The following is a 13,075-nucleotide window of genomic DNA, read 5'->3' as shown; positions in this document are numbered from 1 at the left end:
AAGAAAACTCGCCTTCCAGGAACATTCGCTGTGTTAGATTGTTGTATTATTGAATACTAGTGGGCTACGCCCCCTGCACGCAAACACTCGCCAACCCCCGAAAATTGCTACACAATCTTATATGGTTAGCTTCGCAAACTAAGCTCGCTTCGCTCGCTACTAACTTAGGTACATTGCAAGTGCACAAAATTCTAACAATTCAAAACAATCATTCAAATCCATATAAAAACGTTTTTTTAAAAAAAAATTACATCTTTTTAGTAAATACTAAGTCATTAAAATAAATTTGAATTCAAATAAATGACTTGTAATTCGTTAAACCTATTAGAAATGTGCTATAGTATAATTCGTGATATAAATCAAGAATCGTCAAATAAATTCGTAATATATAAGCTCTTTCGACAAAATACTGAAATAGAGATCTATCGACAAAGACTACTCACTTCTGCCTAGCTTAATAGTATGAGATTGCCGCAGCTGATGCTCTCTGGTTATTTCAGTTTCCGTTTTTAAAAGCGCTATATGTTGAGTCACTTCAACTAGATTTGGCATATGACATTTTTAGCGGCAATCATTGGTCGATTCGCCGTGTAAGAGAAACAGTAACGTAAACAAAACAAAGCAAACGTTGCCACCGGCGGAAAAGAAATACAACCAAAATTTGGGAGCCACGTAAGAGAATTATATATATTAGATGGTTATAGATTACAATTGATTATTATTAAGATAAAATAAACAGGTTTTAAGGGAATTTGCGGTTTGTTTCAATTTCAGCGCTGCGTTTGAATTCTAAGCATAGAGGGGGGAGGGACAATAGCCTGCCGATGAAAGAGTTACGCAGAAGTAGTGTTGAATAATTGCATGTACGTTCAGTATTTATTTAGAATATTTTTATTTTCTTAAAAATAAGAATTTAGTTGCGAAGCAACTAATTTGATTTATTTTTAATCCTTTCTAAAATGGTGGATTATAAAAATAAATGGTATTAAGGTGCTGCTTACTGTTGCACCAATTCATAAGTCGTATAGTTCGAGAGGTTTGCATATACTACACTTAAGAGGACGCCACACCATTGAAGAAACTTTAAACTGCAAAAGGCTCTTTCATTTCCTTACCAAAATTTAAAATTTAAATTATAGAAAATGTGAGTTCAGACAGACCTAGAATAAGCTGTGAAGTTACATTTGTAAAAAAGAAATTTTCAAAACATGAAAATGCAAACAAATCATTGGAAGAGTAGGGGAGAGTGGGGTCAATTGTAACAGGGTACGATTGTAACAGAGCAAAAATTTCGAGTGTCGGGTTCTAGATTTGGTTCCTAGGTGGTGCACAAGGTGTATTTAATAAATCTACATGTACACCCCTGATGGCAACCACTTTTATGTACTTTTGAAAGAGTTACATCACAAAAGATATTTTCACGCCACGCAAGTACTTTTTTTGGTATTAGAATATTATATTGTAACAAAGTAATTTTGTTTAAACAAATAAAAATTAGTAACCGAATATGTAAGTGGACACTTTAATTAACATTTCAATAAAAAAATATTAGTTTTGCTAATTAACTAGCATTATTTTGAACAAATGAAGCTGAAATGGCGTCTTGGGGACAATTGTAACAATAAGTAAAGGGACGATTGTAACAGCTGAAAATAAATAATCTTATGTTTACAAACCATTACTTAACTCTTTAAGAACCACCAATAGTTTCCTATATCATTTATATTATGTTGCATGTGCATTATTTTATTTGTCACATTTCACGGCATAAATTAAAATTTTTAACCCCTTAAAGTTAAAAGTTCAGCCCTTTAGGTTTCTGCTCATTATTATTTTTACTCCTAAAATATCACTACTATTTTGATCAATAAAAAAATATATCACAACTATGATAATATGTATAATTAACTATGTTTTAGTTGAATTTATGAACTTTTACAATTGACACCGTAAGTGGGGACAATTGTAACAACTGCACGACTGTCAAAAATTGTTAATAACTAATATAATAATATTTAAAATCAGGTATTTATTTTTTTTCTAGTAGAGGATAGTCTACTTAACTCGTCTGTCAATTAATACTAATAATATATTGGATTTTTTGTTAGTTAAAAATAGTTAAGTAAAAAATGTTACAATTGACCCCACTCTCCCCTACATCTTCGTTGCCTAATTTTTAATTATCTTTTGTTAATTTATTTTCATTTTGATATTTTGAAAATTTCGTTTCAATATTCAAGGCATCGTGGCTTACTCTATGTTAGCCTGAACTCACTTTTTCCATTTTAAATTATTTATGGAGGTGAAAGAGAATTTGCTATGAAAAGTATCTCCGGAGATATGGCGTCCTCTTAATGGAGAGTTGAGATCAGTTTTTTTTCTTCTTTTATGCCATCTTATTTCACGACTGAGATGGAAATGATTTTAATATTTCTGCTTCCTTCTGTACTTAAGTTGCCTATACTCATACTTACGGTGGTTTGCGTGATTTTCTGAATGTCAGCTATATTTTAAAATTATTTTTAAAATTCAATATGCAAGGAACTTAGACAATATCGCTGATATCTCTTGAAAATAGTTAAAATTAAATTCCATGTCGTTTCACGTGAGCAAAGCCGTGATAACAGCTCGACGGGGGAAAATTTTGTTAATATATTTTTTAAAACTAATTAAGGTGTTAGAATTAGAAAAAGAGTTGAATAATTCGAATATTTAAATGTAGTTTTGCCGTGCACTCGGCCTCGTTACTATTAAAGTTTATGTGTAGTACAAAATAATTTTGAAAGATAAATAAGTTGGTCACCAAGGGCAGATTGTATAAAAGTTATAGCTTGTGTAAAATATTTGTTTATAAAATTATCTTTTTCAAAATCAACGAAAATTTTACTTTAATTCCAGTTGTTAAAAATTACTGATATAAATTTTGTAGCACACTGAGCCAAATCATGGTGTGAATTTGCTTTACGAATTTCATACTAATTTGAACCAAATTGCCGTGAATACTAATTTATATTAAACTCGATATTACGAAAATATAGCTTATTTTGGATATATTAGGCAGAATAAGTTGGCAGAATTTCATAGTTCAACAATTAACACCGATTTTTGTCACTTGTGAGGATATATATATATATATATATATATATGAGCAATTCTACAAATAAACGCCAGTTAGGCGGTCAAAAAAAAATTAAAAAAATTTTGGGAGGCACACTATTTCTACATGAATTTTCTTCTTCTTTACACCCTAAAAAGGCGAGAAAAAATCGTGAACATGAAATTTTTTCTTTGTGACATACTTTAAATGCGACATACTCTTTCTGACATACTCAGATAAATCTGAGCCATTTATTCAGATAAAACGATTTTTACATAAATATAATATTATTATAATGTCTCTCTAATATGTATTTATAGAGATTTCATACTATAAGATTATATTTTAGTATAAAAAATAAAAATAAAAAAATTTAATCAAAGTTCGTAAATTGAAAAAATCGGGAAAAATTCAAAATTGGTATTTTGTCATTTAAAGTACGTCACAAAGAAAAAATTTCATGTTTAATATTTTTTCTTGCTTTTTTAGGGTATAAAAAAGAGGAAAATTCATGTAGAAATAGCGTGCCCCCCCCCCCCCCCCCAAAAAAATTTATTTTTGTTTGGCCGCCTAATTCACGTTGATTTGTAGAATTGCTCATATCGTCGCTTTGAAAAAAAACCGCAAAACTCAAAAAAAATCGAAAAATGAGATATTTGGGTCACTTTGTGTAAAAAAAAATCACCCTTTTAGAGAAACAAAGTATTATCTTCATAGTTCAATAAAATTAATTTAGAGAGCAGATAAATCGTTATCGCATTGGCGCGATCAGCATTAACGCAGAAAGTTAGAAATTGCTCTCCTGAAAAATTTGCTTTTTTGAGTTACCACGGTTTAGTTTCAAGGCGACGATATGAGCAATTCTACAAATAAACGCCAATTTTTATACTAAAATATAATCTTATAGTATGAAATCTCTATAAATACATTTTAGAAAAACATTATAATAATATTATATTTATGTAAAAATCGTTTTATCTGAATAAATGGCTCAGATTTATCTGAGTATGTCAGAAAGAGTATGTCGCATTTAAAGTATGTCACAAAGAAAAAATTTCATGTTCACGATTTTTTCTTGCCTTTCTAGGGTGTAAAGAAGAAGAAAATTCATGTAGAAATAGTGTGCCCCCCCAAAAATTTTTTTATTTTTTTTTGGCCGCCTAACTGGCGTTTATTTGTAGAATTGCTCATATATATATATATATATATATATATATATATATATATATATATATATATATATATATATATATATATATATATATATATATATATATATATATATATATATATATATATATATATATATATATATATATATATATATATATATATATATATATATATAAATCCTCGCTCTGATTAAGGTATCTTATTTTAACTGTCCAAAATCATATGAAATATACTCAATAAAAGTATTATTTATAAATTATTAAAATAAATCAGTTTATTAAAATTAAAATGTACACGTTTAAAAAAGCTCCAACAAAATGTCTGCATATGTATGTGTAGCAACAAATAAAAAATATAAATAAATAGATGCAGTTATGTTGCAGTGGGATTCGAACCCGTTACATCCACGCTTTGTTTTAAGACCTGACATTTAAATTACTTATTCAGGCATTAGTCTATTCAAGCAGGCAGTTTTTATAGTTTTAAAAGATGGTAGATGTTAGCTTATAGCTCATATAGAAATGAAAACGTCAAGCCGACCTGCAACCAAGTTAACAAGTGTTTATTGAAAAAAATAGAGGCTATCTGACTAAGTTATCTTTTTATTGCGTTACCTGAAATTATACCACTTTTAAAATTTCCGGCTCTTTTTGTAAAATTGACAATTTTATCACGTTTATTATCATATTTTATCAGTAATTTAATCGAAATTCAATACGGAAAAAATTAACTTTGCTTATTTGGTGTATCCACCCAGTTAGATAAGGTCGTAATTGTTACTCTATTCTGGTAGTTTTGAGCGTACTATTTTTCTCATTGCTGCGCAACATATTTATGCAACTTGACATGTTGTTAATGAAATTAGCTATCTTAGCTATTTAAAGAGTGATGGTATATATACGGTCCCACTTATTCTCAAAAGTAATATAAACCACTAAAATATTTGTAATTTTCTTTTCTTAAATACTACAGTTTTTAATCAGTAACTTTAAATTTTGAAAATTCTATTGATAAAACAGATCGCTTCGATTTGCCGCGTATACGATGATTATACTCCATTGCAAGACCATTTCGGCTTAGGATTTAAGTAATCATCCACGACTGCAAATTGTTCCGTTTTATTTCATTATCAAATTATACTAATATGCTTTCAATAACAACATATAAGCTTTTGAAAGTTAAACACATCATTCAGAATTTTAATTCTTGCTATCTTTTACGATATACACCGAAGAGCCAGGTCAGGTAAATTTGGGGGCCAAGACATGACTTGAAAGTCATTGGAATGTTCTTCAACGATTCGATCCTTATGACGTGGTGCATTATCCTGTTGGTAAACACCATCCCCCGTAGGAAAAACTGTTGCCATGAGTGGGTGAACCTGGTCTGCAACTATGTTCAAGTAGCTTACAGACGACAGGGATTGTTCTAAGAGGATTATGGGTTCTAATGTGCCCCATGAAAACATTGTTCCTGGGCGAGAAACCATGAAAACCTGGGTGAGCCCATTGTTATAGATGGAGGGTGGTCATAATGTAATGGCTCTTCGGTGTATATCATAGAACTATTAAAAAGACGACATATTTCGATGCAATCAATTTCTTGGCAACAGTCGATTTCTTGGAGACATATTTCAATGAAAAGGAGAACATTTGTTTTTGAAAAAGAAACAGCTATATGACGTTGAATTTGACTGATTCACTAAAAATGGCGCGTCCTCCTAAAATTGGCCAACAAATCAAATGCGAGATAAAGTGTTTTACTTTTGTTTCGCTTTAAAAGAAAATTGTCTGCAAGCAACAATCTTTATTTTTCTTTTATCCGTTTCTTCAATTGTGAACAGAAAGTATTATTTAAAAATGCTGCAACTCTTTAATTTCATGGAAATAGTTTTTATTTAATAAGTTTTATTTTCCTCATTTCACATAAATTAGGAAAGCAGGCAAGAAGACTGTGCAGCGATAGTGCTGATGGCGCTGTTGATATATGTTCTCGATGGGGGCTTGGCATCTATTTGGCGTGCACTTAAATGCATACAGGCTTTCTCATTCGAATAACAGTTTTTTCTTAACTTGCATCTAACTGTTCTTAACTAAACTTTAGATGCACATTTTACTGCTTTGAAAATAGTTAAATATATGTGAGCAATACTTACTTGTACTACAATTTTCATTAATTGCTTTTGCTTTTAAATTTTTAAGAATTTCTGCTAATTTAAACATTTATTTTTAACATTAAAAATAAATTAATTTCAGTCGTCAGTGAGCATTTCAGTTTGGACATAGTTCAAAATGCATATTTAAGGAAATAGGCTTAGCTTTAAATGAGTCTTTAAGAAAATAGACATTAGCTCAAATAGCTTAAGGGAACAAATGTTCATTTTCTTGCGTACGTTTTTTGAACTGTGTCCATTTTCTTAAAGACACATTTTATGCTTTGTCCATTTCTTAAAATACGCCTTTCAAGCTATGATAATTTTTTTAAACTCGCAATTTGAGTTACATCCATTTCTTAAAACACCTTTTCAATCTATGTCCATTTTCTTAACCACGAATTTTGAACTATGCACAAACTAAAGATCGCATCGATGCATTCACATTTGCAAACTACCACCGCATGCTAGGGAGTGGATAATATTCTTTTTATTTCACACAATGATTAAATTAACAGTTGTGTAAAGAGAACGAACAATACTACGTTATGAGAAATATTTTATTTTGAAAACATAGGTAACAAGTTTAAAATAAATGTTCCTTTGGTGTTTCTAAACAAGCAGATATTGATTTAGCTATAAAAATAAAATATATATCTCAGATTGTGCATTTAAACTTCATCGCGTGAAATAAGGATGCATCCGGAGGTGACCATTTTGTGGTTGTCCTTCAAGTCTCTGTTTACAATAACAGTGCATTTCTTGTAGGTGCTCTGAAAGAACAATTAATATTTCAGCATAAGTGGTGAAGGAATTGGTGAAGTAATACAATTTTTAAATTCTGAAATATGTTATTCTGAAAGTTAATTTTTTAAGAAACTAAACAAATAAAATGGATTTTCAAATGTTTTTTAAGGATCAGTAACGTTTTTAAATAATATTTTTAAACGCAAAGGAGTTTTTTGTTCATTTTTGGTTCTTTAATACTAATGACTATGACATCAAAGTCGTCAAATTTCATTAGAGCACGAAGAAAAAAAATTCCGGTTAAATTAGCACACTTTATGGTATTAAAAATGATTGGGTAAAAATAACCTTAATTCTGGTTAATAAATCAAAACTTACAGCATTTAACTATTTATTTGGTACTTTTTCCGTTCAAATAGAAACGGTTTATTAGAAATTCTAGCTTTCAAAATTATAGGTCTTATTACCACCTATTTAATAAAAAATGCTAAACTAACAAGCGAATTTACACAAATAAGTGATTTCTGTGCCAAGCTCTAAGGTATCGTGATCGAATTATCAAATTTTACCAAATTTATTAAATTATATTGCATATAATAAAGATGAGCTTTTTAGTGTTTTCATAGCACCAGAATGAAAATTACCACATTAAAATAATATGATTCTAGTAGTATGATCAAAACTACCAGAATATGGTACATTTTACCACATTTTGGTAGTTTTGACCATACTTTTTTTCTCAGTGTGAAGCCAAAAATTCTATATTAGAATTTTTAGGATAAATAAAGATGAGCATTAATTGCTTTCCCCGATATTATCAAAATTTCTTTAGATTTGTGATGCAATACACAAAACTATGTATTCTAGCATAATTTACCCTAACCTAATATTTTTTTGGGAACAATGAAATTAAATTTCATGCAGCCAAATATTTCTGACTATGCAGAAAATTTGAATTTTTTTTAGATAAATGAGTATTTTTCAATCGTAATATTTAATCGCAATTAATCGTAATAGCATAAATGTTTTTTTAAGTATAAATTGTTTTCCTAGTTTTTATTTTTAATTTTTGCACTTTTCGAAACTTTTATTCCTTGCAATTTGTATTATTGTACAATTATTATTAACACAAAGATATTACTATAAAGTTTTATCTGCTTTTTTAAGGAAAATTGTAGAAGTAATAGAAAAGAAAAATATATTAAAGAATATTATGATAATTTTAAAGTAATTTTTAATACAACTTTTGAAAGATTGATCATTATTTTACAAATGTAAATTTTGTTTAAAATAGTATAGGCAGTCACAATGTTACAACTAGCTTTTTCTTAATTTAATAGTATTCTTTTTATTAGCATTTTTAAGGGAAATGATTTGGTTTCATTATTATCTTCGACATGGTATTATATGCATGATAAAATTATCTTTGTCTGAAATGACAATTTATATGCATTAGGTATTGTTTTTAACTTTATCTTGAAACCTTAGCAAGTAGTTAATCATATTTTCGTTTTCACTTTTCATAAAGTTAGAATGCCTAAATAATGAAATTGACTTTAGATTTTTTCTAAATAAAAAGCAATAAATAATTCAAAATGTTTTAAGAGACTACCACACTTACGACGGTGTCCTGAAGTTCACAATCTCCGGCTTCTTCGTGAGACATTTCGCTCTTCTGGCAGGTTGTCAATCCAACTACAACATCGAGTCTGAAGTTCAATCCAGCAACAACCTTTAAAAGAACATTGAATGTGTATAAAAAGAAAGAAATACCTATTTTTTTTATTTACATTCTGTTACTTTTCTGAACAATTTTGCTTCCATTTTTTCATAAATGAGCAACAAAATTAAAACCCTGTTACGAAAAAGTCCAGTGACCAAAATCTCAAAGCAATATGCGGTTTATTTGAAAACAGCCGTCTGCAATTAGTTAAAAACTAAGAAAAAGAGTTCTCCTTCTAACAAAAAAATATGCGAATTTGGGAGAAACTATTAAAGTTGATAACTCGAAACTAGCCTTATCTTTTACTTCAAGCATTGATAAATATTTTCTCTCTGCATAAAAGGACTTTTGTTTTTTGTAGTTTGAGCAATTTTTTTATAAAGGTCTACATTCTGGAATAAGTAATCTATAGTAGTAGTTTCAAACTTTCTCATATCCAACGAAACAATAATATACCAGCCCATTTCAGGGGAAGATAGTATGCAATAATTAACCTCATAATGTAATCTCATATTTCTAGCTACACTTTGTAAAATAAATGTTTTTAAATCAACTTTAAAATATAGAAAACTTTTCATCTCTAGACTTTTCTATTTACTTGATTCTAATTTAATTGCACAAAATGTGCAACGAATAATTATTAATTAAATTAAAAAATATGCTTTATAAAAAGAGCTTAACTTATAAAAATAAAGCACGAAAAAGAATTTTCTATTCAAATATTGAAAAAAATATAATGGCTGTTAATTTCGATAAACACTGTGACCAATTCCGGACCATTTAAAGTAGGAAAATACATCGTTAAATCATGTGAAATAGAAATTTTAATTTATTCCTTCAAAAATGGGTGGTAGAAAGCAAAAAAAAAAGCAAAGAAAGCAAAAAGAAGAAGCAAATATTGGAATACGTAACGAATAAATGTAAGATTGAAATTTCTAGCAAAATTTGAGAATTTGTTAAACTGTTCTAATTTGTCAGCCTATATTTGATTTAAAATTTGAAATTATTATTATCCAAAATTGTGAAAAGAATGGAAAAAATATACTGCATTTACACTAGATATGACATTAATAATTTTTTAAAGACTATTTAAACAACAATTATAATAACTAGTATTATAGTAATTACCGCTTTAGCTCATTCATCTTTAAAATTAGCATAAAATTTTTTTTTAGAAAATAATAATAATGACTCTTGATGAAAAAATCAATAAAAATAATATTCTTGAATACTCTAATGTAATAAATACATTTTTTGGAGAAAGATTTTATAATATTTTTAATGAATCTGAGAAATATATCTGAAAAATATATGAACACAATTAACGTTTAAAAAAGTTTTTCTAAAACTTTTAAATCGTATCAAGTCTGATAGATTTTTCTTTCTATTTTTCTTAAAAATACAATTATTTAAGAAATAAAACTTCTTTTTTCAAACTATTATTAACAGTCCTGCGTTTCACGCAACTGTATAACTAATTAAGAAACAATTTTAATCTCTTTAAATTTAATAATGTGCCTGCAGTACTATATAATTAATTTAATATAGCTTAACATAATAATACAATTCTGTGTAACGTATTCATTTCATAAATTTATTTTTCTTTATAAGCTTTATTCAGTTAGCTTAATATAGTCATATATTGAAGCACAAGAAATTTATTTTTAGAAACATACTATTCTCAACATAGCCATACAATTAGTATAGTCATACAATTAGAAACAACGTTCTTATTTTGATTATTTCCTGAATTATCAGAATATTTTATTGAATATAGCAAACTATAGAAGCTTAAAGGAAAATAATTTTCTCAAACATGTAGGAAACAATTTTATCCGGGCAAAAATTAATTGGGATAATTATTTGTCGTAAGTAATCCTGTAACTAACTAATCCCAAAAGTAATTAATGAAATTAACCAACTAATCTCCAAACTAGACTAACCCCCAAAGTTGCACTCGTGAAACACACTGATTTTTTATATAACGATCTGTAAAAAAAGAAGTTAATTTTGTTTTTTGTTGATTAAAGAAAATCAATTGTAATTGTAATAGAAAATCAATGCTCTAATGAAGAAAAAGTTGACTGATTATTGAAATGCTGCCAGTTTGATAATAACTCTCAATTAAATTCTACGTGAACAGCTGGTCCTTAACGAGTCTGTGGAAGAATTTGTGAGAAAAAAAAATTGAAAATATTAATTTTGCTATAACATGTTTCAAATTTTAATTAAGTTTTATTAAATATTTAATAAATATTTAATCAAAATAAATAAACGCAGCCAACAATGCTTCATATTTCCATAAATAAAAAGAAGTGAGTAAATAAAATTTCCACACATCATCATTCTGGGCTGGGCATCAATCTAATTCAATAATTCGAATCGCTTAAGAAACTTGAAAATAATTTTTTTTTAACCCCTATATAAGCAGCTGAAAACTATACTTTCCATAAACTTTATATATTTTTCTAAAGTCGATGGTAAGCTATTTTTCCACCTTTGATTTGTGCGACAAATCTGTGTTTATAAATTCAGAAAATACAGTAAATAAATAAAGATGAACTTGGTTTAAAGAATTGTGTTGTATGGGCTAGCGTGGAATAAAGGCTAACATTGATGAGCTATTTTCTCTTGTACGTTCTGCGTTAGCTCATTTGATTATTTCTCAACGAGTTTATTTGTAGTTTTCTACACAGAATTTACAAATTTAGTTATTTTTAAACACAGAAGTTTAAGCCAACACTTAACAGTCAGTAAACTTTTCATAATATCACCAACATTCCTACCAAAATAAATATTTTTAACTTAATTAATTTTTGGTAATAAACAACATGAAAACTTTCTATAAATCGATTTCAATCCCATAATTTTGCTAGAAGAGAATTGTCTGCAAAGGGTTATGATATAAATTTCGAGAAAATAGAATTACAAAGTAAATAATTGTATTTTTACCTGTTTCTTTGCCTTGAGAACCTTGACGAGTCTGTGGTGGTATTTGGATGCAAATTGCTTGGATAGGGCTTCAGCAGCATGACCAGCAGCTACTTTTACGTCGGAGTCATCAACGTCGGCAGTTTCCCATCCTCCGAGAAGACCACAAGCAGCAAAAGCTACCAGAGACAAGAGCAAAATTTCCTTAAACATTTTTGGAATAACTTACTTTCAGTTGACGACTGTAATTGTAAGTGAAGCGAATGCAAACGTTGCTGAGCTTATATAGTAGCCACAGGAATTTTCCAACAGAATGGAAACATGTGTTGTTTCACACCAGATTTCCAGTTTTGTTATCACCTTTAAGTGAGTAAAGTTTTAAAGGTTGGCGATAAGATTTTTTATGGAGACTTAAACTGATACGAGATTTATAGAAAGTTTTCACCTGCGCGATAAAGATTCTTTATTTGTTTCATAACTATAATTATTGCCGGGAATAGAATTGAAATTAGATAATAATGCTATGCAACAATATTATTATAACACTAACAAAAAATTATTATTTTTGTTCTTTAAAAAAAGTATAAAATTATTACAAAGATTTCACAAAGTGGCTTCGATTATTTAGATACGGAAAAAAAATTCTGGAGAAATTACCGTTCTGAATGATAGCATTTATCCCCAAAAAAAATTTATAATTTTGATCTAGAAAACCAAAATATACGATTTTTACACCATTCATTTGATAATCTTTCTAGTCATACGATAACGACTTATCAGAAATTCGGGTTTTCAAAATTATAGTTCTACTTACTACACATTTAGAAAAATATACAAAACTGGAAAGTGAATTTACACGAATAAATGGTTTTTATACAGTGCGCTAAAGTAAAATGATAAATTTTACGACATTTAAGAATTTTATCACACATTCTAAAGTCATATTTTATTTCTAGTTTTATCAAAACCTTTACCAAACGCTTCGGTACATTTTTTTAAACCATAATCTGGTAGTTTGGTTAACTTTTTTTCTCAGTTTAAGAAGTTTCCTCCTAACTAATAAAAGAAAAATTATATCCAAACTATGAATTTAATAAACAATGCAGCATTGCAAATGAAATAGTAATTACTTAATATTTAGAAAACGATTTTGAAAACAACAAAATTTAACTTTGATAGTATAATATTGCGAATAAAATATTGAAAATGTAATATTGCAAATACTGATTATATAACTCTTATTGTATGAGTT

At 28.3% G+C, this 13,075-nt stretch overlaps 2 protein-coding genes across 2 annotated transcripts in view; one reads left to right on the top strand and one right to left on the bottom strand.

Moving 5' to 3' along the window:
- The window catches only part of LOC107440852 (adenosine receptor A3-like), a 228,784-nt gene that overhangs the window by 126,072 nt on the left and 89,637 nt on the right, over nucleotides 1–13,075 (top strand). The gene's annotated exons all lie outside the window — the stretch shown is intronic.
- Nucleotides 6,965–12,067, bottom strand: LOC122273184 (L-cystatin). The gene is made up of 3 exons (XM_043057256.3): nucleotides 11,845–12,067; nucleotides 8,791–8,901; nucleotides 6,965–7,195 (listed from the first exon to the last, which is right to left on the bottom strand). Exons 1-3 carry the CDS (start codon nucleotides 12,034–12,036, stop codon nucleotides 7,094–7,096), a joined length of 405 nt encoding a protein of 134 aa, XP_042913190.2. The 5' UTR covers nucleotides 12,037–12,067; the 3' UTR covers nucleotides 6,965–7,093.

Source organism: Parasteatoda tepidariorum, chromosome 6 (genome assembly GCF_982258835.1).
Source record: "Parasteatoda tepidariorum strain Cologne lab strain chromosome 6, Ptep-v5.0, whole genome shotgun sequence".
Classification (NCBI taxonomy): domain Eukaryota; kingdom Metazoa; phylum Arthropoda; class Arachnida; order Araneae; family Theridiidae; genus Parasteatoda; species Parasteatoda tepidariorum.
The sequence above is the reverse complement of the archived record's forward strand: the minus strand, read 5'-3'. Positions and strand labels throughout refer to the sequence as shown.

Coding starts and splice junctions, on each gene's coding strand:
- LOC122273184 (XM_043057256.3), bottom strand. CDS start 12,036: ATGTTTAAGGAAATTTTGCTCTTGTCTCTGGTAGCTTTTGCTGCTTGT. Junction 8,902..11,844: donor TTCTCAAGGCAAAGAAACAG/GTAAAAATACAA, acceptor GTTCTTTTAAAG/GTTGTTGCTGGATTGAACTT. Junction 7,196..8,790: donor GTGAACTTCAGGACACCGTC/GTAAGTGTGGTA, acceptor TTGTTCTTTCAG/AGCACCTACAAGAAATGCAC.